This window comes from Megalops cyprinoides, chromosome 9 (genome assembly GCF_013368585.1).
Source record: "Megalops cyprinoides isolate fMegCyp1 chromosome 9, fMegCyp1.pri, whole genome shotgun sequence".
Taxonomy (NCBI): Eukaryota; Metazoa; Chordata; class Actinopteri; order Elopiformes; family Megalopidae; genus Megalops; species Megalops cyprinoides.
The window spans coordinates 23973842-23998520 of NC_050591.1; the positions used below are offsets into that span (position 1 = coordinate 23973842).

The window sequence follows — 24679 nt, forward strand, 5'->3', positions numbered from 1 at the left end:
CTGCCATCAAGAGCTCCCCAAAACAAACGCTGTACCAATAATACAATTAATTCAGCTGTTACTTTTACCGTCAAACTAGTTGGGATAGTTTATCATTACTGCTATTAGTAGTATCATTATACAGGCACAAGCTGTAAGGTCTGTGTGTGCGAGGTGGATCTGTTTACCATCAAACTTGTCAGCATATCTCACCAGTTTAAACGCATCATTAACTTTGGGTTGACTTAAGCTGGAAAAGCAAAACAGCGTTTGACGTGGTGCCGTCAGGACGTGATGTCCTTAGATACTGCGAAGTGCATATGTTATTATCAACTGAAGTAACTGATTGGTAATTAGGTTAAACTATAGCTGGCTACGACATTACATTAGCACACGCTCATATCCAGAGCGGCTAACAATTTGTACGCCCATATTACGTATTGAATGCTTGAGGCAGTAAAGTGCATTGCCCATGGTTACCTTAGTAGCAACAGGCACCTAGCCCAAAGATACAACAGCACTGACCCAAGTGGGAATCAAACCGGTAAAACATGGGTTACGAGCCCTGCTTCCGCGGCTGCCATATTGACGTATGGAAATGATAGCATGAAAAATATCTTACTTAACCCGTATAAAACTGTAGTACAATCTCTCCATTTATATTCTGAGTTTAAAACTTTGCAGGCTGTATATAACCGCATGTTGCCCCAGGTTAATAATGGGCAGCGATTATTTTTGCAGTGTAATTCTTGAAAAGTTATAAGATATTAAAAAGATGAAGACAATGTGGACAGCGTGAATCCCACAAATGTGATACACATTAACTGTAATGTTATGCCACTGTTGTTTCGAGAGTCACCGCTGGATGGCCAGTGGTATCATCCAACACACGTGACTGAAGTTTCTGTTAAAATCAGTCCAGCGTGTGAGGCAAGCGACGCCTGTCCCAAGTAAGGATGTCTCTATATCGGAATAGCATCTGGTTTTTAAAGGGAATTCATGAATACACAAGGTAGGATAAACTTGTCTTGTAATTGGTAGTTTTTTTGTGGCTACTTGTGTAATTCATATAACTTTTTCCAGCTGGCATCCAAAATGAATTAGCATGTGCCCCTCGGTTGCAACGGATAGAGGGGATGGAAAGATGCTGTTCTGAAAAACAGCCGTTGACATTTTAGCATGGAAATCCCCCAGATGGGTTTAAATCTGAAATTTAATTACAGCATCAGTGATACACATAAATCGTAATGTTATACCAGTGTTGCTTCCATCATTAGTATTATTCTTATTATTGTATTATTCGTCATTATTATTTATTATTGATGATGGAGCCATTGCAATTAGAATGTTATACATGTCAACGTCGCCACTAGTAAAGAGCGCACTGAGGTTTTGGTCTGGTGAAACGTCGTTCTGTGTCTGTCTTACAGTCAAGGCTAAATAACAATCAGGGCTTCACTTGAAAAAAGGTAGCAACTGAATGCTAGTTTCTCACAAGGAAAAAAAACACAATTTCGCTGACATTCCTTAGGTTTTCGTTACCTGGAATATGCAGCCTTAATTTTTACAATCGATCAGTGAATCCGTGAGTCTTCAGTAAGGGCTTTAAAAGGTCATAATGCAAAACACTAGTATTATGGTGCTATTTATGACTTTACAGTATGTTACCCATGTTTGTCATGTCTATGAGCAACATGCAAGATGGCACATCATAGTGATGAAATGTCAGCTTTTTTCTTTGTAAACAGTCACTCCGATCTCTACCCAACCTGCTCCAAAGTTTCCACTGTAACAAACAGAATGCCCATTTACTGAAAGGGAATGTGTGCCACCGCTCTTTCCCATCATCCCTAACAGAGGGGCCATGAGACAATGTCCACATTGACAGATTTGACACCACACAGCTTGTTCTGATGGAGCCAGCCTCAGAAGAGTTCTGCCATTTGCTCCATCTCCTATTACCCAACTGATGATGCAAGGCTATTATTAGACTAATCTAATCTTCTCAACCAGCTATTCTAATTGTTTGCCTCTTGCTTTCTTTTGTTACCTTTTTTTGTTTAGCTGATCAGTTAAGCCACACAGCTCTGTTCATGGGGCCCCTTATTTGCTATCCTCCAGCTGATATGAATTATTTGCCAAGTGTATTTTTAACTAAGCTCATATACCGTGCAGTAATTTTAATGATTTGGTGAAAGTAAAATAAATCAAGATGAGTTGAGCTTTGACCATCACTGATGTACAAGAGATCCCCTTGTTCAAAGAGTTCTTTTACCAAATCCTGTGTTTGATACTGTGTGTGGAACACACTCAACGACATAAATGGGGATTATAGACAAATTTTTCACGAGAATTGGGGTGTCTTTATTCTCACATTTGGACTCTCAGAAGTTCGCCTTTTTCTACTCACTCCTCTCCACTCAGATTTGGTTTTGTGTGTTTGCAGGAAGGGCTTTGAGGCTGCTGCCAAGCGTTTTGTGGAGAAAGACCTGGAGGTGTCTGTGGCGGGGCGGTCCTTCATGATCACAGGAGCCAACAGTGGGATCGGCAAAGCCGCAGCCATCGGCATTGCTAAGAGAGGTACAGAGGGAGGTCAGGAAGGGAGGTGGGAGGGCAGTGAGGCTGGGGTGGGTGTGTCCAATTCATCAGAAATTCTTAGTGCAGTGCTAAAGGTCAAAAGGTTTACCTTGACCTTACCTTACCAAAACATTACATTTATGGGACATTATGTTCTGCACCTGTCACTTTAACAAATTATGGATGTTTTACTCATCAAGCAGTTCAACATTGCATCTGTGAGCCATTGACAATTGCCCAGATGATTAGCAATGCATTAGCATTGGCTGATGGCACACCACTAAGAAAACACCTGGTGAGTCAAACATCTTACAGTCCCATGGGCCAGGATGTCACCTGCAGAGGTTAAACTTGTAGTCTAGCTGGCAGTTTGGTTTTGGTTCCATAACATTTGACTGGTGTGTGCACTATGCTGCCGTCTCCTTTCTTAGGTGGTGTAATCCACATGGTGTGCAGAAACAAGGACAAAGCTGAAGAGGCCAGAGCTGAAATTGTCAAAGAGACGGGCAACAAAGTCAGTTTGAACTCCTCACCTGAAATCCTTGAAGTCTTTGTAAAGCCAGCATCTTGATTCTTGTCATGAAAATGTCATAATGAAAATGTGCGCTATGTAATTTCATTATAACTCAGAACTCCATTCCTTCATTTGTAGCAAATGAGAGATGGACAGTGAATGAAAGCTTGAAATATGTAACTTCTTATTTCTGGACTGTAACCTATAGATAAAAGTTAACACTTCACTTTGAATTATTTTTTAAACATGTTTTTCAATTCAGGAAATCCATGTCCACATCCTGGACTTGTCAGAGACCCGCAAAGTTTGGGAATTTGCAGAAGCTTTCAAGAAAAAATTCAAATCTCTGAATGTACTGGTAGGTATGAGAAGCTTCTCTTCTCTTGTGTGCAGAAAGTTCAAGTGCTCTGAAGTCACCTGTCACTCTGAATATGTCAGGAATACACTGAATACAAACTCCGGATTCCCTTCTTGTCTTTTCCTTGCCCTCATCCTCTCTTTCTCTGTCTCTTTCTTTGCTTCCCTTGCCCTCACCATCTCTATCTCTTTCTCCCTCCCCCTCTGTACTCATTCTCATTGGCTCATTGGCCCCCTCCCAAATCCTTGCACCCATCCTCATTCTGTTTCTGCTGTTCTGCCTATCCATCTGTCTTTTTTTTTTCTCTTTTTCTGTTCAATCTCTCAATGTCTCTCTCTAATCTCTTTCTCTGTCTTCCACCCTCTTGTTCTGGCTCCCCCTGTCTACTGGGACAGATCAACAATGCAGGCTGCATGGTGAAGGAGAGGGAGGTTAACACCGAAGGACTAGAGAAGAACTTTGCCAGCAACACTCTGGGTAAGAGTGTCTTCTGATCAGGAGCCCCAGGGATAGAGAGGGAAGGGGGTGGAAGCAAGGGTGGGTGCATGAGACGTCATGGATTGGTCAGCATCTTCTGTGACCTACTATGAGGACAACAGCATGGATTAGTAGATTGATCCATTTCCCTGACCGTGGGTAATGGGAGAGTGAGACTCAGAGTGATGCTCGGAGCACCACATAACATACATGATGTTAGTAAGAGTACGTAGTGGGTACCATCTCAAATTTAAGAAATAAATTTAAGAAATAAATTACTCTTATAAAGTACTCTTGGAGAAGAACATTAGTAATGCCAATATTTGAGTGACAATAAAAGTACTAAAGGACTTTATGAATGGATAACTTGAATTGTATTGTGTGGAGTCAACGCAACACTGACAGCATGGACAGAAGGAATGGCATAATTTTGTGGCATATTTCATGCATTGGCAACGTAACTTGGTGCAGCACTCTGAGACAGGATAATGACTAGCCCCCCCCCAAACCTCCAGGGGTATACATTCTCACCAAGAGTCTGATTCCTTTACTGGAAAAAAGCAGCGACCCCCGCGTGGTGAGTACCCCCTGAAGTCTGTGGATTAGCGTAACAAATCCATCTGCAAGCTTCGTAAACACAGTTTTCACACGGGCTATGGCACTAACACAGCAGCTTGCCCCCAGCCCTTGACAGCGCACCACACACATAGCATCCAAACAGTCTGACACTGTTACATAACATCCATATGCTTTCCTCAGCTCTGCACACATCACACAGATGGTTCATCTGCTTTCCTCAGCTCTACATACATCGCACAGACTGTTCATTGACTCACTGTGACTGCACCATGATGACCGCATCTGTAGTCTACTACCACTACTACACACGCGCACACGCTCACTGCAGTGTCATTGGGTTTGCATAACCGAGTATCATGAATATGTAACATCCTGTCTTGTGCATGAGTTCAGTGTCAGCAGTGTGGATGTGTGGGCTTGTTCCTTGTTGTGTCTAGTAACATTAAACAAGTTAACCATATTGAAACCTTTGGTTTTCTGTGTGTAGCTTTTCAGTGCAATAATACCAGTTATTTAGTTATAGTCAGTGCTCTTCTAGGTTTGAAGCTGATGATGCTACTTAAATCAAATGTTGTACTGTCAAGAATAACACTGTGGCCATGTGTGGCAGGTCATCATGTGTACAGTCTGTTTAACATGACATTCTCACACACAAACAAAACATCATACATTGAGAGGCTACCCATACGAAAAGCATAGCTTGAATGGCTTTGGTTTTAAAATTGACATAAACACTTGTTAACCACAAGAGTTACAGACTGTTCAGCTTCACTTTAACTGTACTGCTGCTGAGCTGAATCTCAGTTCATTGTATTCTGCTTTGGAAAACATAACTGCAAACCTCTGAACACCTCATAAATTCTTTCTCAGTTTGACAGTGCTGAATCATTAGAATCCCTCTTCAGAGAACACCAGTGTTCACAGTCTCTCTCTCTCTAACTTTAACCTTGCTGCCCTTTGCTTCCACCACCTCTGCCTCCTTGCCCTTTTCCTTTGCCCCTGCCCCCATTTGCCTTCTTCACTCTCTCCCCCAGATTACTGTGTCCTCTGGTGGAATGTTGGTGCAGAAGCTCCGCCCTGGAAACCTGCAGTCCGAGAGGGGCCCATTTGATGGCACCAAGGTCTACGCTCAGAATAAGGTAAGTGAAGTGTGCAGGGTGGGGCGGGGCGGGGCCACACTATAGGGATGACAGAGGAGAGACCAGGAAGAGGAAGTCAAACAAGGGACAGAACAAATCACCATTTATCTAATATTCTAACAAATGTTGTATTGTGTATGTGGGCATGCCATTAGCAAATAGCAACCTCGCAGTATTTTATGCAAGTGTTCTCTGAGGACTGTGTCTGCTGAACATATTGATAAAAATGGTCAATCATTCTAAGACTGATAACTGCAAAAAAAGATAAAATGTAACAGGTAACATACAAAGGGGGCAACAGGTGTAATGTTCACCAGGTTTCTCTGAAATCCTTCGAGGTAATAGTCTGTTCCAACAACTGAGCTCTGTCCTGGTAAGGGACAGGGAAGGCTGTTGTTGGCTACTCTTGGTCTAGTTACAGAAATCAATCTCACCCCTGCAGTGAATTGAACTGAATTCAGAAATAGCGATGTGTTTTTTTTTGCAGAGAGCCCTACTGAGATGGCACAGACTTTCCTTTTTTTGACTCTAAGATCAATAGCTAACTCAGTTGGTCTTTTTCTTGTCTTTCAGAGGCAGCAGGTGGTGATGACGGAGCAGTGGGCCAAAATGCACCCCAACATCCACTTCGCTGTCATGCACCCCGGTTGGGCTGACACACCAGGTACTGAGGTCCTGTTGTAGGCAGACGTGCCCTCTGAGACAGACACCTCAAAGACAGCTGGCCTCAGTCGCAGCACAAACGGAAGCCAAAGAGAGCAGAGAAACTTGTGTAAACAGCCTTTACTTTTCTTGGTTGCACCATTTCTTTCAAATCTTGCTGGGGCTGTCTGCTCTCTGCCTCGGCATGATTTGTGGATATGTACATGCTTTAGACGTTTTCGGGTTATTCGCCGGACATATTCGTTCCAGTGTATCGGTGTCAGATACTAATGAGAGAAACAAGGGGCAGTGACTCAGAACTCACTGGCCATGAACCAGTGAACCAAATGAACAGCGTTGCGTAACTTTTTTTGCCCTGCACTCTGTCAGCAGTGGCAGCGGCGATGCCAGACTTCTACCGATCCATGCAGGATAAGCTGCGCAGTCCAGAGCAGGGCGCCGACACAGTGGTGTGGCTGGCCGTGTCCGAGGCTGCTGCTGCCAAGCCCAGCGGACGCTTCTTCCAAGGTAACGTGGATGAGGCCTCCCAGCAGTACATTCTGGTAATGTTGCCACTGCATCACATGAATTTTTTGTGTTGGTTATGCAGGGACAAATGCTTTTGCGACGGGTGATGTGGGCAGAGATTTGCATTAGATTTAGTCAGCACTATTTGAAGCAATTGTGGATAAGGAAATGGTGAAGGTGTAGTTTGTGGTACAGGTGTGAGAGAAGGTGTATTTGGATGGATAGAGGTGTTGTACCACCTAGATTCTAAAGCTGAATATTCCAGTGCATATGTTCTCTATGACCAAAACAACATAAACAGCACCAGTTTGACAGCATCCGGTTAGAAGTCATAGAAGGTGACCAAACCTCCAGAAGTTTTGGAGAGTAAAGGATTGAGATAAAGGTGTTACATATTCTCATTGATTTCAAGAGCCAAGAGTTTTTGGTTGTGTAGGGTTGGAGGAGTAGTTTTGACATACGTAGTCTTTTGTAGCTGAGTTCACATGTACTTCTGTATCTGTATAGTGCTGAGGCCAAGCAATCTCCAAAATGGAGAATCCTTCCATTGCTGTGGACCTCAGAGAATGGAGCGCATGGATGAGATTATGAGGAGCACAAGGGAAGGTGGTTGAATGCTGTTTATTGATGGTGCGGCTTGGGACTGGCTGCGGTCCACTGCAGCTGGAGCCCGATGTGCTCAGTGACAGATACTGCCAGAGGAGACAGTGCCGCGCCCACACTGTGAGCTCATTCCACCCCCCTCTGTGACACTGTAGCGGCTGTATTGTAAGAGACAGACTTCAATACATTCGCACAATGCCGACCACAGAAAAAAAAATACACTTTCATCTTTGTGTAAACTGAGTGTGCACTCTAAAACATTCACACAACCATCTATTCAATGTGGAGGGTGAATTAAGGACTCATTTCTTAGTTACAGTGATGACCTAAGGAAATGGAGGGATATAAGCCAAATGTGCAACTACATGTTGCACTCCATTTGTGAGAAATACTGGTAAGAATCAACCATACATGGTGAGCAAAAACCTTGGAACAGAATCATTTCTGTACAATGCTATTTAAAAACTGCATTAAAAAAATCAAGCAATCCACTTGAATCGATCATCAATTTGGAACCACTCATAACGTGTAATACGGTATTCAATGGAGTGTAGTGATGCATAATTTATTTTTTAAAAGCCATTATAATTTGAATAGAGTGTATTTTTATTGTTTGCTGTTTATCAAAGGACTTAGGACATAAAATATTTTGAGAAAAAAATATCAGTGGCCCTGCCAGCACTAGAAAAGAAGCTTTCTCCAGATAAAAAACATGGCATTTTTACATCTTAGGATAGTCTTAAGACCATGGAAAGAACTGCTGCTGAGAAATTGGGCATTCCACATGAATCTTCATTTCATTTTATAAAGGCTAGTATACAAACATTGAAAAGTTTTTTTCAAGTTTTTTTCCATGTTTGAAGAAGTTAGCTAAGGACTTTTCTTAGTTGATTCAAGATAAATTCAAGATAAGTGTGTGTGTGTTTGAATTTCAGATCGAAAGATGGTTTCAACCCACCTGCCTCTGGCCTGGACCCACAGCCCTCAGGAGCAGGACGAGAAGTTCATGGTCGTGCTGGACGAGATGGCTAAATCCTTTCAGCCTCACTGAGGAAAAGTCACGGTCCAGCTGCTCGACCGCTTCTGAACGGTCAACTTGGGTTACACCCGATTCATCGTTCACAGCTACAGTGTCCACATTTCGCTTGACTAAATCTACTAATGTCTGTTTGAATTCATGTACCTTCACCATCATGTCCTGTACAGTCCTGTCTGAAAGGATGTACACTGTGTGACTGTTAGCCAAGGTGCAGTATTTTATTTTAACCCTGTACAACACCAGGGCCACCTCAATGAGGAGCAGAGGAGGGCACTTGGCTTTAGATTCCACTATGATGCCTTGAGATATTACAGGAGTTGTGAATCAGGAGGTTGGCTAGAAGGTTGTGTTATGGACATTCAGCAGTATGAATAATAGTTTATGGTGGTCTGTGGTAGAGAAGGTGAAACATGAAGGCCATGTGTTACCCATTTATGAGGAAGTATTCCATTTCCTCTGTGAAGCAAAGGCAGGAATGTGCACTTTCATTGAGGACAACAGGTGTGTTCAGGTTGAGTTTGAGAACAGCGGTATCCACTGGTTCTCTTGACGTCTCTCAAGGACTTGACTAAAGATGTTGTATGTGGACAGGAATCTCAAATCACCAGCTTAGTCCAGGTGATAATCAGTGGTTGAAAGGCACCCCTCACAAGGCTAGCGATGTGAGACTTCATGCATTCTGTAAGGGGTAGAGCCACCATATGCAGTCACTGAATCATACAACCCAATCAAAACACTTTGCTGTCTATGGCAAAACACCAATTTGTTCAAATCAGTCAGTCACTGATGACATATGGTAGCTACACCCATTTATGACTGCTAATGGTATGGAGTTCTGCGGGCCAAACGTTCCACAAGATTTCTCATTGTGCTAAGAGATGAAGTCAAGAACCAGAGGCTGTGCAGTCTGTGAAGTTTTAAAGTAGATGTGAACTTTGCATCCCAACAGCATGTCAGAACTACACTTACTGCATTAAAACAGCATGGTTACTCCATCCTTCATGTCACTGTGGTGGGCCTAATAGTGAGCCCTGGGGAAAGTTACTGGTGAAAGTGGAGTTAACCTCAATACACTATGTGACTGCTGGGTGACCACCCTTTTCTGAACATTAATGCATGCTTTAACTACTCTAATACATGTAGTTTGCGCTTGAAATGGTTGGAGCAGAGTACTAAAGCCTAATGCTTTTGTGTGGCAGTGTACAGGGTGAAAGGATTTGTGGATTCCAACAAACCAGGACTGTATAAGCTGGTGATAGTTTGTATTAAGGACTCCATATAAATAAAACACGTCAACTTTGCTTGACTTTGTGTCTCTGAGCACTTTGTATACGTCGCTTGTGCACGGTCCTTTAAATTTCACTGCTGGAAACAAGGGTCGACTGTTGGTACAAGATACAGTTTCTCCCCTTGACTACTGATGTTCAAGGGAATATTTTCTTTTTCTTTGGCTCATTGAATAATATATGATATATGTGGATCAGTAGCCTTTTGAGCAGGAACTGATTTGGCAAAAGTACATGTGAATGTACCCAGTGAAGGGTGTGTAGTAGGAGGAAGCTGGCATCAAACTACAGGTTAGAGCGAATAACTTTATTAAGCGTCTTTGAATTTATTCTTCAATTTTCATATCTTCTACAGTCTGACAGCTCATCAGGTAGAGACATTATCAACATGAGTTATCTTTAAAAATACAGTTATTAGAGATATACAACAATGTTCGGACAGCAAGTTCCATTGCAAAACTACAAGGGATATACAATCATTGACATAAAAACAAAGCAGATGTTAGTTTCGGCACCTTTAGGGAATTAGTCCTTTTTCTTTCTCGTAATGCAATTGCTTCCTACAGCTGGTGAATAGAAATTTGACAAAATTAAGGGAAACTAGAGTCGAACCCTGGGCCAGTTCTCCTTTTGTAAGCAGCCTTTGCAATGTGCAGAGAAAAGAAAAATCAGCTGCCGAAAAATAAATAATGCAAGGAACTGTGTTAGTGTACAACTTATAAAAAGAAAATTTTAACCGATTCCAACACTACAGATGAAGAGTTAATGAGTGAAGCATGTCACTTGCTCTTATAGGTCCATTCAGATTAAATTAGTTAAGACCTACATCTGTACAAATCACCATGTCTATATGGAAAAGTAATAATCATCAACTATATGGAATGGTATGTTTCAATTGGCTGAATTCAGAGAGGGAGGGAGATCAGTTAAAAACACTCAGCACTACCCAACAGCTGACCAGTACTGATGACAAGCACTGCCAATATCAACACAACAGCACATCTACTGGTGAACAACAGAAATGCAGGTACATTTCACCACTCCATGTTAGAAAAAAAGAACGCATTTAAATGATAATGCCCATGGAGAAAGGGACAACATTCCTGCCTCTTTTTAAAGAGTACCAAAGGCTATTTTTAAGGGAAACCGGACCTGAATCCTGATTGTACTGTAGCAATGTGTCTCCCAACTGTCCTGTTCTCACACCTTTCCATATGAACAGTCAACACAAACCCTCCTTTCACTCAGTGTGTATACACGTCTTCTAGTTAACACCCCATCGGGCCAAACCAGTATATGACCTTAAATATGGGTAAAGGATATAAACCTATGCTAAGTAAACAGACCACACAATGTGCCTAAATTTGAATGGTTTCCCATACATAATATATTCCTTATATCAAGGCAAGCCATATTATTACCCTACCACAAAAAGAAATTTTACAGTGCAGTGTTTCAGGACCTGATGCAGCGCAACAAGACACGACGACTTCCAGCCATATAATAAAAGCGGTGTCCAAAAACATTTTTCAAAACCAACTTTTCAACAGATGGCCAACAAAACTGCCAATTGTGCAATTCAGTGCAGCCGAGAGCCAAAGGGCCCTTTCAGGCCCAGCAGTTCCTGGAGAAAGAGACTTGTGTAGGCATTGACGACAAAGACCAAAGACACGAGAAAGAAAAGAATCAACACTGGAAATAAGTAAATGCTACATAACATGAACAATGGAATGGCTTCTAAATGGTATGAGTGAACAGTCCTCACCAATAAAAGGCTTTGTGCATGCCTGCGTTAGGACTCACTAGAATACTATTGCCTGGCATTCATATGTGGCCACAGTGTTTGTACATTTTGCATTCTTCTCCCCACAATCAACCAGATGAGAGACCTATTCTCAGGCTTAAAACTCCGACACCTCAGTTACTGTTCCAAAAGTAGAACTCTTCTCTTTCTCCTCTTCACCGATGCTTGTCAAGTCCACCAAGTCTAACCTCAAATGTGTGCTCTAATTACATGAGTAAAAACCACTTCTCAAATGATCATTCAGGAAAAGGCAATGGGAGTCCAAAACTTCTGACACTCATTGTAAAATATGTTTAGAAATATATTCAAAATCACATCACTACTGTTCAAAAGGTGTTTGAACCGACACCTGTCGCAATGGGCAAAGCTGGACGCAAAACCACGCGGGGACGAGGCGTGCCGACGGCAGCCCCTGGACATTCAGCCCTGCCCGCTCATGAGTCATCCCCGTTTCCCCTGAGGCAAACGATTGCATCACATAGTGAGTGTTAAGGCCAGAGAGTGAGGGGGATCCCGAGAGGAATCCTCTTTCGGTGAACAGCACATCTGCACATGTAGATATGGACATGCACCGGAAGGAGTATTGGGCTGGATTCAGAGTCACAACGGTCAGTGTGTCCAACACTCAAGGCCTTCGCCTGAAGGACCAAGCAGAGACAAAATGAGCTTTGAGCAACCAGTGCTGTCGAGCCAGGGATTCCGAATCCCATGATGAAAAGCAGGAAAAACCCAAACCTCCCTCAAGTGTCCACGGAATATGGCAGCAATTTCAATCGTTCCATCAACAAACAGCCACATCCTGCCAAACACATCAACGTGTTCAAAACAAACATTAAGCCGTCCAACACGCCAATATCAAATACTGTGCTTCAATGCTAACAGCCCTCTGAGGAAATTCACTATAAATCAGTTTGAAACTCTAGCCAGTTCTTGTGTGGTTACTTTCATCTTGTTGACTGACCAGTTACACCCACAAGAAGACAATAAATCACGTAAACTGCAAAGTGGGATGAAGTATGAGCGATCTGTAGAAGCACAGGGATGATCCCAGCACACTACACATGTTTTCTGCTGAGCTGTTTCGTTTGAGGCTGTATGCGTTGTGAGGGGTTGCTCTGCTCAATTCATTTCATATTGCATGTCTGTGTATATGCTTATTTGTGTGAGTGAGAGAGAAACAAAGCCAATCCTGGCAGAGGTGTGAAGTTATTGCATGTCAGTGTGTGTGTGTGTGCTTGAATGACAGAGAAAAAGGGCATCACAGCATGTGGATGCCTGAAGTAGGTGCGTGTGTGTGTGTGTGTGTGTGTGTGTGTGTGTAAAAATGTCAGGTTGGAGGAGGGAAAGAAACAGAGCAGGAGAAGGGGTGGAGTTTCCTTGACTGCCGCAGGCCCTGGACGGACGTCTGTCGGTGGAGCGGGTCAACATCGGGGCTCTCAGCGTGGGGAGAAACCGGTCGCTATGCTGCACCCCACCACCTGCGTCATGTCCCAGATCTGCCAGCAGGGGGAAGAAGAGATGGAGCTCAGCGAGACAATCACAACTGCAACATAGCCCGAGTCAGTCTGGTGTAGCAACAGGCTGCTGCTGCTGCTGTGTGCCCTGAAGAAGTGAGACGTATTATTATATTGTATATGTTATATATGATATGTATATGATACTGGCAATCAGTCAGGGGTAACCTAAAGCCCAGCATGTACTGGGGCTCACCTTCACCACCCGGTCACTGCCGCAGGTGACCATCAGGCCCCGGGAGGGGTCCATGTCCATGTGGGCGATGTTATGCTTCCCCTCATGGAAGGTGGCCAGGGCTGTTCGGCTGGAACACACAGATTCACAGCAGAAAAGGGTCACACTTTAGAGGTCAGGGGTCAGGGGTTATGCAAGATATTAGATGATCACACATCACAGCACTTTCATCTTATGGATGCATGGATGAATGGAGAAAGAAGAGAGGAGAGGGAAGTCAGATGGAGAGGAATAGTCAAAGATACAGGCATGTGGCCAGCATGAGGTTTGGTGGGTGAATTTCTGTTAACAAGGACCACACCATGCATTCTGCACTCACTCCTCATCCTTGATCGACTCGTAGCAGGAGTCGCACACCCGGACTTGGAACTCGAAGCCCATGACTGGGTAGGTGGAGCGTTTGGAGCTGCACTTCCCACAAACGGCCTTCCCGCACTTCCTGCAGTGGTGCTGAGAACAGGAGGTGCAAGCACAAGGACTGCTTAGAGGTCACAGATCACAAGGTCAGGACACTGAAGCCAGTCTTGTCTTCTAATCACACATCATTGCAACCTGGCCTCACATCCTGTAGTGTGTCACTGTCAGTTCTGTTTAGAAAGACTGTCATCTTTCACCTTAGAGTGGACCCTTTCATTATTTAGCAGCTATGGTGTTATATTGAGCTTCAATGAGGACGAGACAGGCAGTGCTGTGCAAGTTCACACTTCTCAAGAGCTAGCTCAAAGTTCAGTTCACAGAGATTAAAATGAACAAGTTCACGTGCACAGTGCACAATTTTGAATTTTGAACAAGTTCACAGTCCCAGCTCATTTCTTCCATTTTTTAAATGAGCTGCTCCAGGGAGTATTTTATGCGTACATCTACATGGGCAGTGATTGTTACGTGGGATATGGGCAGGTGGCTGCGAGCTGTCGAGCTGTCTATCTGATGAGTTTCACTAATAAAATCATCTCTAGTATGGAATAACGCCATCCGTGTTTATTCATCAAGCAGTAACTTTAACACACCCAAGGATTCCGAATCTCGCGCAAACCTGAACGAGCTCAAGTTCATGTTCTTTAGCTGCAAACGGATACGTTCAAGTTCACCGTTCACTGAAAAAATAAGCACGTTCAATGAACACGCTCTTTTATCGTGACGTTCATGCACAACACTGGAGACAGGTCTACAGATCATGTCACACCAGAGGCTGAGGTTGTGTGTGCTCATGTAGATGTAACTGTCAGTTCACACCAGATGTAAAAACGTGTGGTGCTGCAAGCTGCTGCAAGTGTGGTAGCCTAGCATGCAGATCTTTTCTCTTTCACTGGGCAGAGCCAGAGAAATTAGCTGTGTCCTGCCAAACAATGGACTGTATTGTTCAGATGCAGGGCCATTAATGGCTGACCGGCAACCAATAATACATTGTCCTCCATGCTGTACCATGAAGAGATTCTGCTCGACTGAACGTGCATAATGGATGTATAAATCACGTGGCCTCACAATCTGTTATTCAACATGCAACAGGCAATGTATGTTGCACTATATACATAGCAGTCTACATATTCCATACTTCCTTGCATTCCTTAAACTGTCTTAAATGCTGAGGAATTTAATAGAGACAATAGAAAAATGAACATGGTTGTGCTTCAGCACCTTGACTGATTGGCACTGTCTCCTTCACATGAAAGATTTTATTTAAAATCCAGTCAGTATGGATTGGACAGAGTGATGCAATGGCCAAGCCCCTCTCACCTGCCGTAGCCCAAGGGTCTTAGAGTCCCACATCTGTTTGAGGTTCCAGAAGAAAGGCTGTTCACACTTCTGACAGGAGTCACTGTCTAGCCACTGAGGAGCCTGGGGGGGGGGGGTTGAAATTACATTATTCTTTGAATAATTTTTCATTTGAGCCTCTGTTAGCAGACATGGATTTTTATGGAAAGCAAAAACAGTAGGCAAGGTGGGCTGAAAGGCTGTAGTTCCACTTCATGTACACCAGAGGGCAATGACGCATTCAAAGACATGTAACCAAGGAAACGATTACAAAGTAAGGAAAGAAAGCAAACGTGTGACTCAGGGCCTCCCACACAATGAGCAATGCAACACTGTCAGCTTCTATGAAAATGAAAAAGAGCACAATTCAATTAACAGTACTCCTACAGGCTGGCAATGTATCACTGTGAGCAGGGAGGGTTGTTTTTGACATGTGCCACGGGTGATTTCAAGGGGCTTAATAGTACTAGTACACCCTTTAAATGACATGTGGGGTATCCATATGCTTAACAGATGGGTAAATTCCATTAGATTACATTTTACACGTGGCCAATACATATACGTTGGAATTTCCATAAAAAGTACCTCACTCAATGGTGCAAGAGCTGTACCCAGCTTGCTGCTGCAACTGCTAATTACATATGAGAACTCCTAACTGCTACGCATTACCTCAGCCACTGTCATGAGCTTCTGCCACAGTGCGTTCAGGGGAAGGTGTGCAAATGTAAAGGAGCACAAAGCAGTTAGACGCCTTGCGTGCAGCTCCTGCCTGGTTGTGTTTATGTAAATGATGGCATGTTATGCTCTTCGTGTGTACTTCCCGTACCTCCTCCCTGGGTGTGTCCATGTTCCAGACAGTGATTCCTCCATCTGAGGAGCAGGAAACCAGCTGTCTTGTCAGCTGCAGATATCGCACTGCCTGCACACGTTCACTAGGGAAGAAAAAAAAAAAACAAGAGCGGTGAGACTGAGAGAAAGAGACGTGAGTAGACAGACACACAGACACTGAGATAGAGCCATACAAACACATACAGGCAGCACTCTTTTCAAGACGGCAGTCAGAGAGGCAGCAGACAGAGGGACAGGTGCAGCAAACACACACACACCGCAGGGCAGAGACATGGTTTGGTAAATATTAACAAGAAAGGCAGCTAAATGAGCACACACAGTTTCTGTGTATCAAATAATAACAGACTCACTAGGACAACACAAGCAATACTGTTCATTTTCCAGTAGCGACACATCCTTTCATGTCCACCTCTATCAGCTCTCATTCACCACGTCTGTCAGCGCCACAGGACTACCCTTCCATTCACTGGCTGATGGTCATATGTGTACGTGACCCCGCCCACTCTTACTGGTGCCCCTGTAGCAGGAGCGTGCGCCCCTTCCGGCCCCCGATGTCCCACATGATCACACTGTGGTCCGACGCTCCCGAAAACAGCAGCCTCTGCACGGGGTCCCACCACAGCGCCCCGATGCTGCCTGTCACAGACAAGACAGGGGAACAGGGAACAAAGGGGGGGAGAGCCAGAACATTAGTCAGACACACTGAGTGATAGCAACTGTTACCGTACTAGCAGTGGAGCAGAGCTCCACATGAGCAGGTCTGTCAAGATACAGCACATTTCAGAATGACATATCTAAAGAGATGATGCACAAGCTGAAACACTGCCCTATCACACACCAAAAAGCACATAAATCCGCACGAATACAGTTCCTACTACCTAGATGTGAGCTTTGTTCTGCAGCTTAACTTTTAGGTTGCAATCCACATTTAGCTTTGTTAATGTGTTGAATTAATCTGATATGACGACAAATAACTATTAGCGTTATCACATATTTTATTCTAAAATGATACAGCGGGCACGCAAATGCTACTGGAACCCTAAAAATAAAATCTTAATACTCAACCACATGCTTTTCTGTGTACTGTTCACTGAAAGCTGAAGGCCTTTACTGAGTAAATCAGAAAGGGGAAGACTGAGGGAGATGTTGTGACATACTGTGGGTTTCATTTAACCAACTCTGGGTGTCACACGATCGGCAATACCATGGTATATGTGACTGTAATACTGTAGAAATCACTGTACGGAAATCGCAGGGTAACACTGTATAGACCACAGCACACTGCTATGAAAACCACAGTAGAACAGAGTAAATGTCAGTAATGCTGTGCTGGAATAGTGTAAATATCACAATGGAACAGTATGAATATCTCTATGGAATAATACTGATATCGCACCGGAAACAGTTTACATATCACATGCTGGCATGTCACAGTGAAATGACTAGTGACAGTGACAGGGGGTACACCATTGTGCTCTGAAAGTTTCTATTTGTGTCACTGCACACAAAATCGCATCAGAGATTTTTCTAGAAAATAGTCAATTATCAGCAGTGAGAGCAACCATGTGGTCTAAAGCGGGAAAAAAGCACTGAGGCATATTCTTGCCCAAGTACTTTTCCCATCCTACTGTATAATGAGGATGCCTCTTGTTGGAGGCAGTAATTGGGCCTTAACCCAGCATACCTCACTCTCTTCTTTCAGTCTCATTCTTTCCTTTTCTTTCCAGCTGTCTGAATACCTTCCCTGCTTCACTCTGTCAGGGACCACACTCTAACAATGCCATTCACTGGCTGCCTGTACACCAGTATACCTCACACATGTACCACACAGCACCAAGATACATGGTTAAGCCAAGATGACAGGTTGCTTATACTTCACATGGAAAGTTCACCGCTAAACTGTGGGTTCCACTACTCAGAGTCTTCGGTTCAATAATGAAAACAGCGACTAAAACAGACCAGGAAACAGTGTAATCTTCCTTGTGGAAAATGATCTCTGACTAAGAACCCTCACTGGAGGTGAGATTCCATTAAAGACTGAAAATCAGAAATAACACCCTTATTACTCTTTGTTTTGGCATAGGAGGTACAGTGACTAATTAAGCTGCTGGGCCATTAGGGGGTTCTGATATACAGTTTTAGTCTTGGTATTACTCAGAAGCTTTGGTTTCACACAGATTGTGAGACAGATGTGATCTTGTTGTGGATTGTCTCTGATGTTCTATATTTCAACTTCCTCTTTCTCAGACTGCAGATTAAGTGCAGCAGTGTTACTGACAAACACGCCTTTCTTTGCTGCTCATGACACGAATGGGTGGCACCCTCATAAATCTAGTTCTGAACATTGCAAAGGGTGAAAGATCAAAAACCTCTGCATATGACCATGAGTCACACCAGCGCAAGTCCTTATCTATATGTGGCACGAGTCAAGCATTATGAACACCCAGGAAAGGATGACTACCAAAACATCCAATTTAATACTACCACCAACAATCTAAGGAAAGTGATTTTGTTGCTTAGTACCGGATTATTTTATATAATAAAACTGAAAGAGAAAAGCATACATTATACTGAACATGAATGTTACACTTGATCTTAAGTGCAGAGTTCCACCATGATGATGTCATTTCTACACTAACTCTGACCGAGAGGCAGGAGGAATAACAAGGTCAATGGCGTTTTTTGTGCCGTCCTCCCTCCTTTGTGCTGCAGACAATGGCATTCTCTCTCCTTCAAAAACACACAGACACCCACATTCTCTTTTTTCTAATACAACACTTTGTTCTGGACAGCTTTTCTCATTAGGTTTCCAATGCAATACAATTTATGCTATATTTTACTGTGTGTGTGTGTGTGTGTGTGTGTGTCTCACCCTCATGGCCCTTCAGGGTAGTGATGGTGGAGTAGGTCTGCCTCTCCAGTTTCAGCAGGGTGATCTGGCCGGAATAGTCCCCCACAAAGGCGTGCTGCGTTTCATTATCATACCTGAACAGCAGTTTAAGGAATAACATTGTGCCGCCATAACGAAGATAAGACACAGATGGATTAAAAACAAGGACATACAGCATGCACACCAGCCATTTAAGAAATTAGCCGACTGTCAGACAGACATACAGAAAAAGCAGAAGTGCCAGGGTTAATGCACAATAGAAGGGCATGCTGATAAAGAGTACAGGATGTGAACATACAGGATGTAACCTAGATACAAACGTAGAGATACAGGAGCAGGTGCAGTCTAAGAAAAACAAGAGCCTTCATTAGCCATGCAACATGCAAGAGTGCTTTCATCTGCCATGTAGCCTTCAGTCAGAGCAGAAGAGCTGCCCATGCATGGAGTGGGCACTGTGCTACTGTATAATCAATTCAAGTACATCCAAGGCTGAAGAAAGCCTACACAGTGACAGACGTATCTTACGATATAAAAAAATGAAGTCATTTTCTACACTTTCTGCATCTGAGGATAATTTTACCAAGAAGACAAGAAACCATCTGGCTATGTAGTGAAGAAAAGGTCACGTCACAGTATTTGCCATTAGAACCACTGTGCCAAAAGATACAAGACTGCGCCAACTCTCATTCACCAAAAGGAAGTGGGTGACTTCACTCTACACAAATGAGCCCAGTTACAATACCATGCTAACACAATGAGCTCCCTCTGAGTCTCTGGGCCTGGTGAAGCCTGACTGGTGTAACTGGGTCTCTAAGCTGCCATGGCGGCTGGCTCTCCTGTGGCGAGCTCCATCTTTCACACTTCTCTAATACTGCTTCGGGGATTAACAGATTAGGGCTTGGGGAGTCCTGCATGCATCTCTTTTTAATTCACAACGGACCGCCTTTAAGATGTGGGCATTCACGGTTTAAGCCTCTTAGGCAGAAAGCTTTCAATGGATTGCATTTTCTGAATGATGCATCATAACAGCAAAGTCACCACCCAGATGTCTGTCACACCCTCTAGCTTCCCGTTGCAGCGGAGTCAGGGGAAACGGAGTCCACTCCGGTAAAAGGATACTGCAGGCAGGAAGCCCAGGAGGTGAAGTAGTGTCGCCCGAGCATGGTCCCGCTGCGCGTGCACATCCAGCTCACGCACTTGTCGTGTCCCGTGCTCACCACCCACTCGCTCTCCAGGGAGAAGACGATGGCCGACACGCGGTTCTGATGGGCTGGACACAGACACACACACACACACATAATGCGGTTCATTCATTACGTTGGCATAATGCGGACTTCATGCTGGCATTTTCCACTCATTCTCAGTTCACCAATCAGAAATTCATAAGATTTCCCTTTCATCTGCTTTCTCCCTGATAACCATGTACTTATAAACGACCTTACATTTACATTTGGTCTTTTACAAGATTCTCTCATCCCATGCAACTTACACAGAACAGACAGTAAGGGAGCTAAATAGTAGTTTAGATGCATAAATCATTAATAAGATGACTGAACCTATAACAATGTTTCCATCAGCATACTGACATTTACAAGTGCTTTGGTAAAGAGGATAACATAAAATGAGTCCACTACAGAAGCACCACTATCACCATCACAAGGTGTAGCGGTAATACAGAATGTGTGGTCTTTAGGATGCCTGTGCATGGCATGAGGGTTCAGGTCAGAGTGAAGCTGCACTCTCATCAGCTGGGTTTTCAGTCGGCGAAGGGGTATGGCTAGTCAGTCAGCTGGACTGTCTGGTACTGGCTGCTTCCCACTCCCACTCAGGGAGGGCTGCTTAACCTCAACTTCAAAATGCCCACTCATATTTCCAACCCACTCTCATTAATTGTCAGCACAGTGTCAGATCTAATCTGATTCCCATTACTGTAGCCGGTTTACACGTGGTAAACCCTGCGGTCCCTTTTACAGCTGTAAAGAGAAGCACGGTATGGATTTTGCACATCTCAGCCTTTCCGTCTCTCGCTGTTGGAAGCGGCCAGGGAAAAACAGATGGAACTAATACACAGACATCTGTTTTCTGGGATCCAGCTCACATGTTGTAAGACTTTCCTACGAGGCTCTAGAAAATTATGATATCATTTATAGTAATGTGATGGGGATTGTGGCCGAAACGTACGACGTGGGTTACAGTAATCAAACAGTTTGGGTGTGGGTGAAAAAATGAGGGAACAGGCTGGCTGTTCCACTTCCATTGAGCGCAATGCTGAATCAGAGGAAGAAAATGATCGGTCTTTAATCATTTCGTAACATGGCCAAGCCTGGAGTTTAGAGAGCAACTGATCAGGCTCCAGGACATAAACATCCATTTCCTGTGTGCACACATGGGATAATTCATCCTGGGAACATTGTGAAGGGAGCTTATGATGATCTTGTGACTGATTCCTAGGAGGACCAGAGCCACAGAGTCCAAACACTTAAGTGAGACTCTCACAAACAAACGCACACACACATTTTTGCCCCCATGTACAACGTGATGTGAAAACATTACTGAACTGACACTCAGTGAGTACAACTCCCACAGCTGTTTGCTGGAGGTCATTCAAAGTTGTACATGTCAGTTAGCAAACCTAAATAAATTACTACGGTTTTTTTCCATTGAAGCATGGTTCTCTTGGCTCACCTGGATATGTTTTTACATGGGTCATCTTGTTGAAATCTTCAGAAATGTGGAATTCCTGTAAGAAATATACCAAAACATATTCATTTGTGTAATATTAAAATTCCATATGCAAAGTGATAGGAGGGGTGCTGACAGAAGTCAAACTTGCTGGAGTGCCAGCCATGTACATCTCACAGTTACATGACTAAACCGGCAGGTTGGGTTACAGCACCTGGCCTAGAATGATGATGACATCATAACTATCTCTGTGTGCTGACCTAAATATAACAATTGACTGTTCTTAGAAAGGTGCAACAGTCCTCAAAGTACGAGAGCTCCCCATTTAGGGCAAACGTCATGTGATCAGAGGAAAACGTGACCTCGTTTGAAAATGCATATCAACGCATGCAACGTATGCTGTTCTACTTCCAATGCTGTCCCGTTACTCAAAAAACCTTTAGTGCAAACCTTTGAGAACCATTAAGCAAGAAAGAGAAGGACCAGAGAGTTTTATGTTGTTTGATTTATCACTGCTTCCCCTGCAGCACAATACAAGAAGATGCAAATGCTGGCTGTTGGGCTGTCAGTCAACACAAGCTGATCCCAGACCTCGGGAACCAGCTGCACTGAAAGAGTTGAGATAAGGAGGAACACTCGACTCACAGCAAATGGATGGAGCAAGTAAAACCTCAGCAATAACCCAAAGCATAGGAACAAGTCACTGCACCGTATACTGCAACATCACAACCACCGTAATGTGTTTGCCGGGATCACACCAGAAGGATGACAAAACACAAGTCACAAATGCTTTCTGTTGCTGATGTGTTGTCACCAGCTTCAGATTCGCTAAAGCAGTGACACTAGGGACAGTGACCCCCCCCCTCCCCCACTTCAAAAATCAATAGAATGTCAAATTACACTTTCCTCAGCATTTGAATTGAAACCTGGTCAGCCACAGCTGAAACTGGCAACTTCAAAAGTTTCTGCAAGTTTTGCAATTCCAAAAAACTGTGTCCTACAATCGCTTATAAATCAAGGCCAGTGACCAGGAACTGGATTATGTCTCACAGCCTGAAAACACATTGGACACGGCCCTGGGATCTGAGTAGAGGCTGACCTCATGGCTCTGCGCTAAACACTACACGAACAACAAAAGAAAGTGTTGCAACTAAACCATTTATATGCTCCTCTCACCGAAATGAAGGCGAGCTTGGGAACCCGGTATTGACACAGTTGATTTTGGTAAACAACACACCAGGAGCTTGGAGGGAGGCTTACTTTGCAAAGACAAATGACACAGTCGCAAACAGGCTACCCACCACAACAGCCCCGTTGTCCTGGCCCACAAAGACCCGCTTGCTCTCATGGTGATAGGCCAGACAGGAACAAGGTGCTAAAAGTAAAAATAGATAAATGCATAAATTCAGAAGTACGCAGCCACTACTTCTGGGATGCATAAAGCACACTTGCAGACAGACGCCACCCACATGGATTTATACAGAAAAACAAGTGAACTGAAAAGCAATAACCACTGCTAAGTGTGATGTGACATCTGCACTAAGAATGTTCTAATACAGTACACAAAGTCTCTCTTTGACTGTATTACAACTAGCACATGACAAATTAATAATGTGGATCATTTACAAGATAAAACATAAAAACAAACAAGGGAACTAGTCAGACAAAGAGATGTGAAGACAGGATGTAAAGAAACACATTAGGATGCCACACTTACAGGACACTGTGTGGTAGATGCTGGGCCAATACTGCCCACTGTCTCGCTTCAGCCACACTCGGATTGTTCTGGGATGGATGGAAATTTTCACAGTTACATTAAATACTGTAACATATTAAACCTTAAAATCACATCAAGATCTTTGGGTTTTCAGTCACACTTACTTTTTGGTACCTGACAAATAATAATAATAAAACAGCAACATCATAAAATCCACAAATCAAACAGTTCCCTTAAAAGCTCAGAACAGGAAAAACAATGGGGCTTAAATGGATTATACCAATCAGAGCAGTACTTTCCACCTCAGGTCGCATTCTCCGTTTCCCTCTAATTCAATAACTTAATTTCCAAAAACCGATTAGACATGCAAAGCCTCTCCATGCAGCGTGACAGATTTATTAATTACCTACCTCTCTTACAACATAAGGGTCAGGTTTTGACGGGGAAATCCTAATAAGGCCTGTTAGTTTGCTAGCTAGTAGCTTATTTGCCATTTCACATGTTAGCTGCCTTGCCAGACCCATATAACCGACGTTGCTGTGTTGGTTTCCAGTAGGTTCCCTTCTTTGAGCATCTCTTGCCCCCAACATTATGAAAACAAACATTTAAACTTGCTAACAAGCTGTTGTCTTCACAGTTTAAAACTCGCTAGGCTTGTTATCTAACTACAAGAACAGATAAATCAAAAGAACAGCAATTTCTTGCCAATTATCCAGATACATTTACTTATTAAGATAGCTCGCTCTAATTCAAACACCGTTACTTTCAGTATACCCTGACACGAACCTGTTCACATGTGAGGACAGAGCTGTGAGGTTTGCACAGCCAGCTAGCAAGCTTCTCCGTTAGCCACACAATACTTAGCTAGCTGTCAACTACTTGCGACTGGAAGTGCTAGCTACTGCTGCTTGCTAGCTAGACTAGCTACAATGTTATGCAGCCACTAGCTAACAAAAAAGGTTCATTTAAAATTCGAGTATCAGCTGAGACAAACGTGTAATCGTTTGAATCGAAATGTTAAAGTACTGCTATATTAAGTTTGCTAGTCCAGACACTAGACACAGAAAAAATACATATTATTCAAAAAGCTAACAATTTAAATAGCATACCGCTACCGTTGAAAGCCTAGCTGCTATTTTTCATTGTACAGCATCCTTCTTCGTTAGCTAGCTTCATAGCTTGCATGCACACTTACCTACAGATGGGCAGTGTTTGAAACTAGCTTGCAAGCTAACTAGCTACGGCTTGTCTGACGGCGAGACAGCAAGGAGCGCCACTTACCTGTCCTCACTAACCGTGATCACCCCGTCCTCCTTCGGTATCAGAATCGCAGCATTCACTGCGTCCTGGTGCCCTTCGATCTTATTCAAAAGGACAGGTCTGGAGCTCTGGGGCCTCGAGTGAATCTCCGCCGCCATGTCTGTTTTCTTTTTTCTTTTACCCTCTGGTAGACAAGGCGAATCAGCTGACAACTGGGGAAGTTCACCATAACATAACTGGTACTACCGTAGTGTG

General features: G+C 43.5%; 2 protein-coding genes across 2 annotated transcripts; one reads left to right on the plus strand and one right to left on the minus strand.

Moving 5' to 3' along the window:
* Positions 1-901: 901 nt before the first annotated feature.
* LOC118782930 (DHRS-12_like_SDR_c-like domain-containing protein) lies at positions 902-9741 on the plus strand. Its single transcript, XM_036536555.1, has 10 exons — positions 902-991; positions 2426-2559; positions 2988-3070; positions 3333-3428; positions 3824-3905; positions 4421-4482; positions 5519-5623; positions 6197-6287; positions 6656-6793; positions 8332-9741. The coding sequence occupies exons 1-10, from the start codon at positions 936-938 to the stop codon at positions 8445-8447; spliced, it is 963 nt and encodes a 320-aa protein (XP_036392448.1). The 5' UTR covers positions 902-935; the 3' UTR covers positions 8448-9741.
* A 300-nt stretch (positions 9742-10041) lies between these two features.
* wdfy1 (WD repeat and FYVE domain containing 1) lies at positions 10042-24605 on the minus strand. Its single transcript, XM_036537357.1, has 12 exons — positions 24446-24605; positions 23165-23232; positions 22749-22822; positions 21451-21505; positions 19885-20035; positions 18748-18860; positions 16385-16511; positions 15853-15958; positions 15009-15110; positions 13594-13724; positions 13236-13344; positions 10042-13021 (listed from the first exon to the last, which is right to left on the minus strand). Exons 1-12 carry the CDS (start codon positions 24580-24582, stop codon positions 12962-12964), a joined length of 1233 nt encoding a protein of 410 aa, XP_036393250.1. The 5' UTR covers positions 24583-24605; the 3' UTR covers positions 10042-12961.
* Positions 24606-24679: the final 74 nt, after the last annotated feature.

What these genes read in the sequence shown, in the direction of transcription:
- wdfy1 (XM_036537357.1), bottom strand. Translation starts at nt 24,582, where the DNA reads ATGGCGGCGGAGATTCACTCGAGGCCCCAGAGCTCCAGACCTGTCCTT. An exon ending in CATCTACCACACAGTGTCCT is followed by an intron (nt 22,823 to 23,164) that starts GTAAGTGTGGCA and finishes TTTTACTTTTAG; the next exon opens with CACCTTGTTCCTGTCTGGCC. An exon ending in TCCTGGGCTTCCTGCCTGCA is followed by an intron (nt 18,861 to 19,884) that starts GTATCCTTTTAC and finishes ACTGCTGTTCAG; the next exon opens with GTATGATAATGAAACGCAGC.
- LOC118782930 (XM_036536555.1), top strand. Translation starts at nt 936, where the DNA reads ATGTCTCTATATCGGAATAGCATCTGGTTTTTAAAGGGAATTCATGAA. An exon ending in GGAATTCATGAATACACAAG is followed by an intron (nt 992 to 2,425) that starts GTAGGATAAACT and finishes GTGTGTTTGCAG; the next exon opens with GAAGGGCTTTGAGGCTGCTG. An exon ending in AGGTCTACGCTCAGAATAAG is followed by an intron (nt 5,624 to 6,196) that starts GTAAGTGAAGTG and finishes CTTGTCTTTCAG; the next exon opens with AGGCAGCAGGTGGTGATGAC.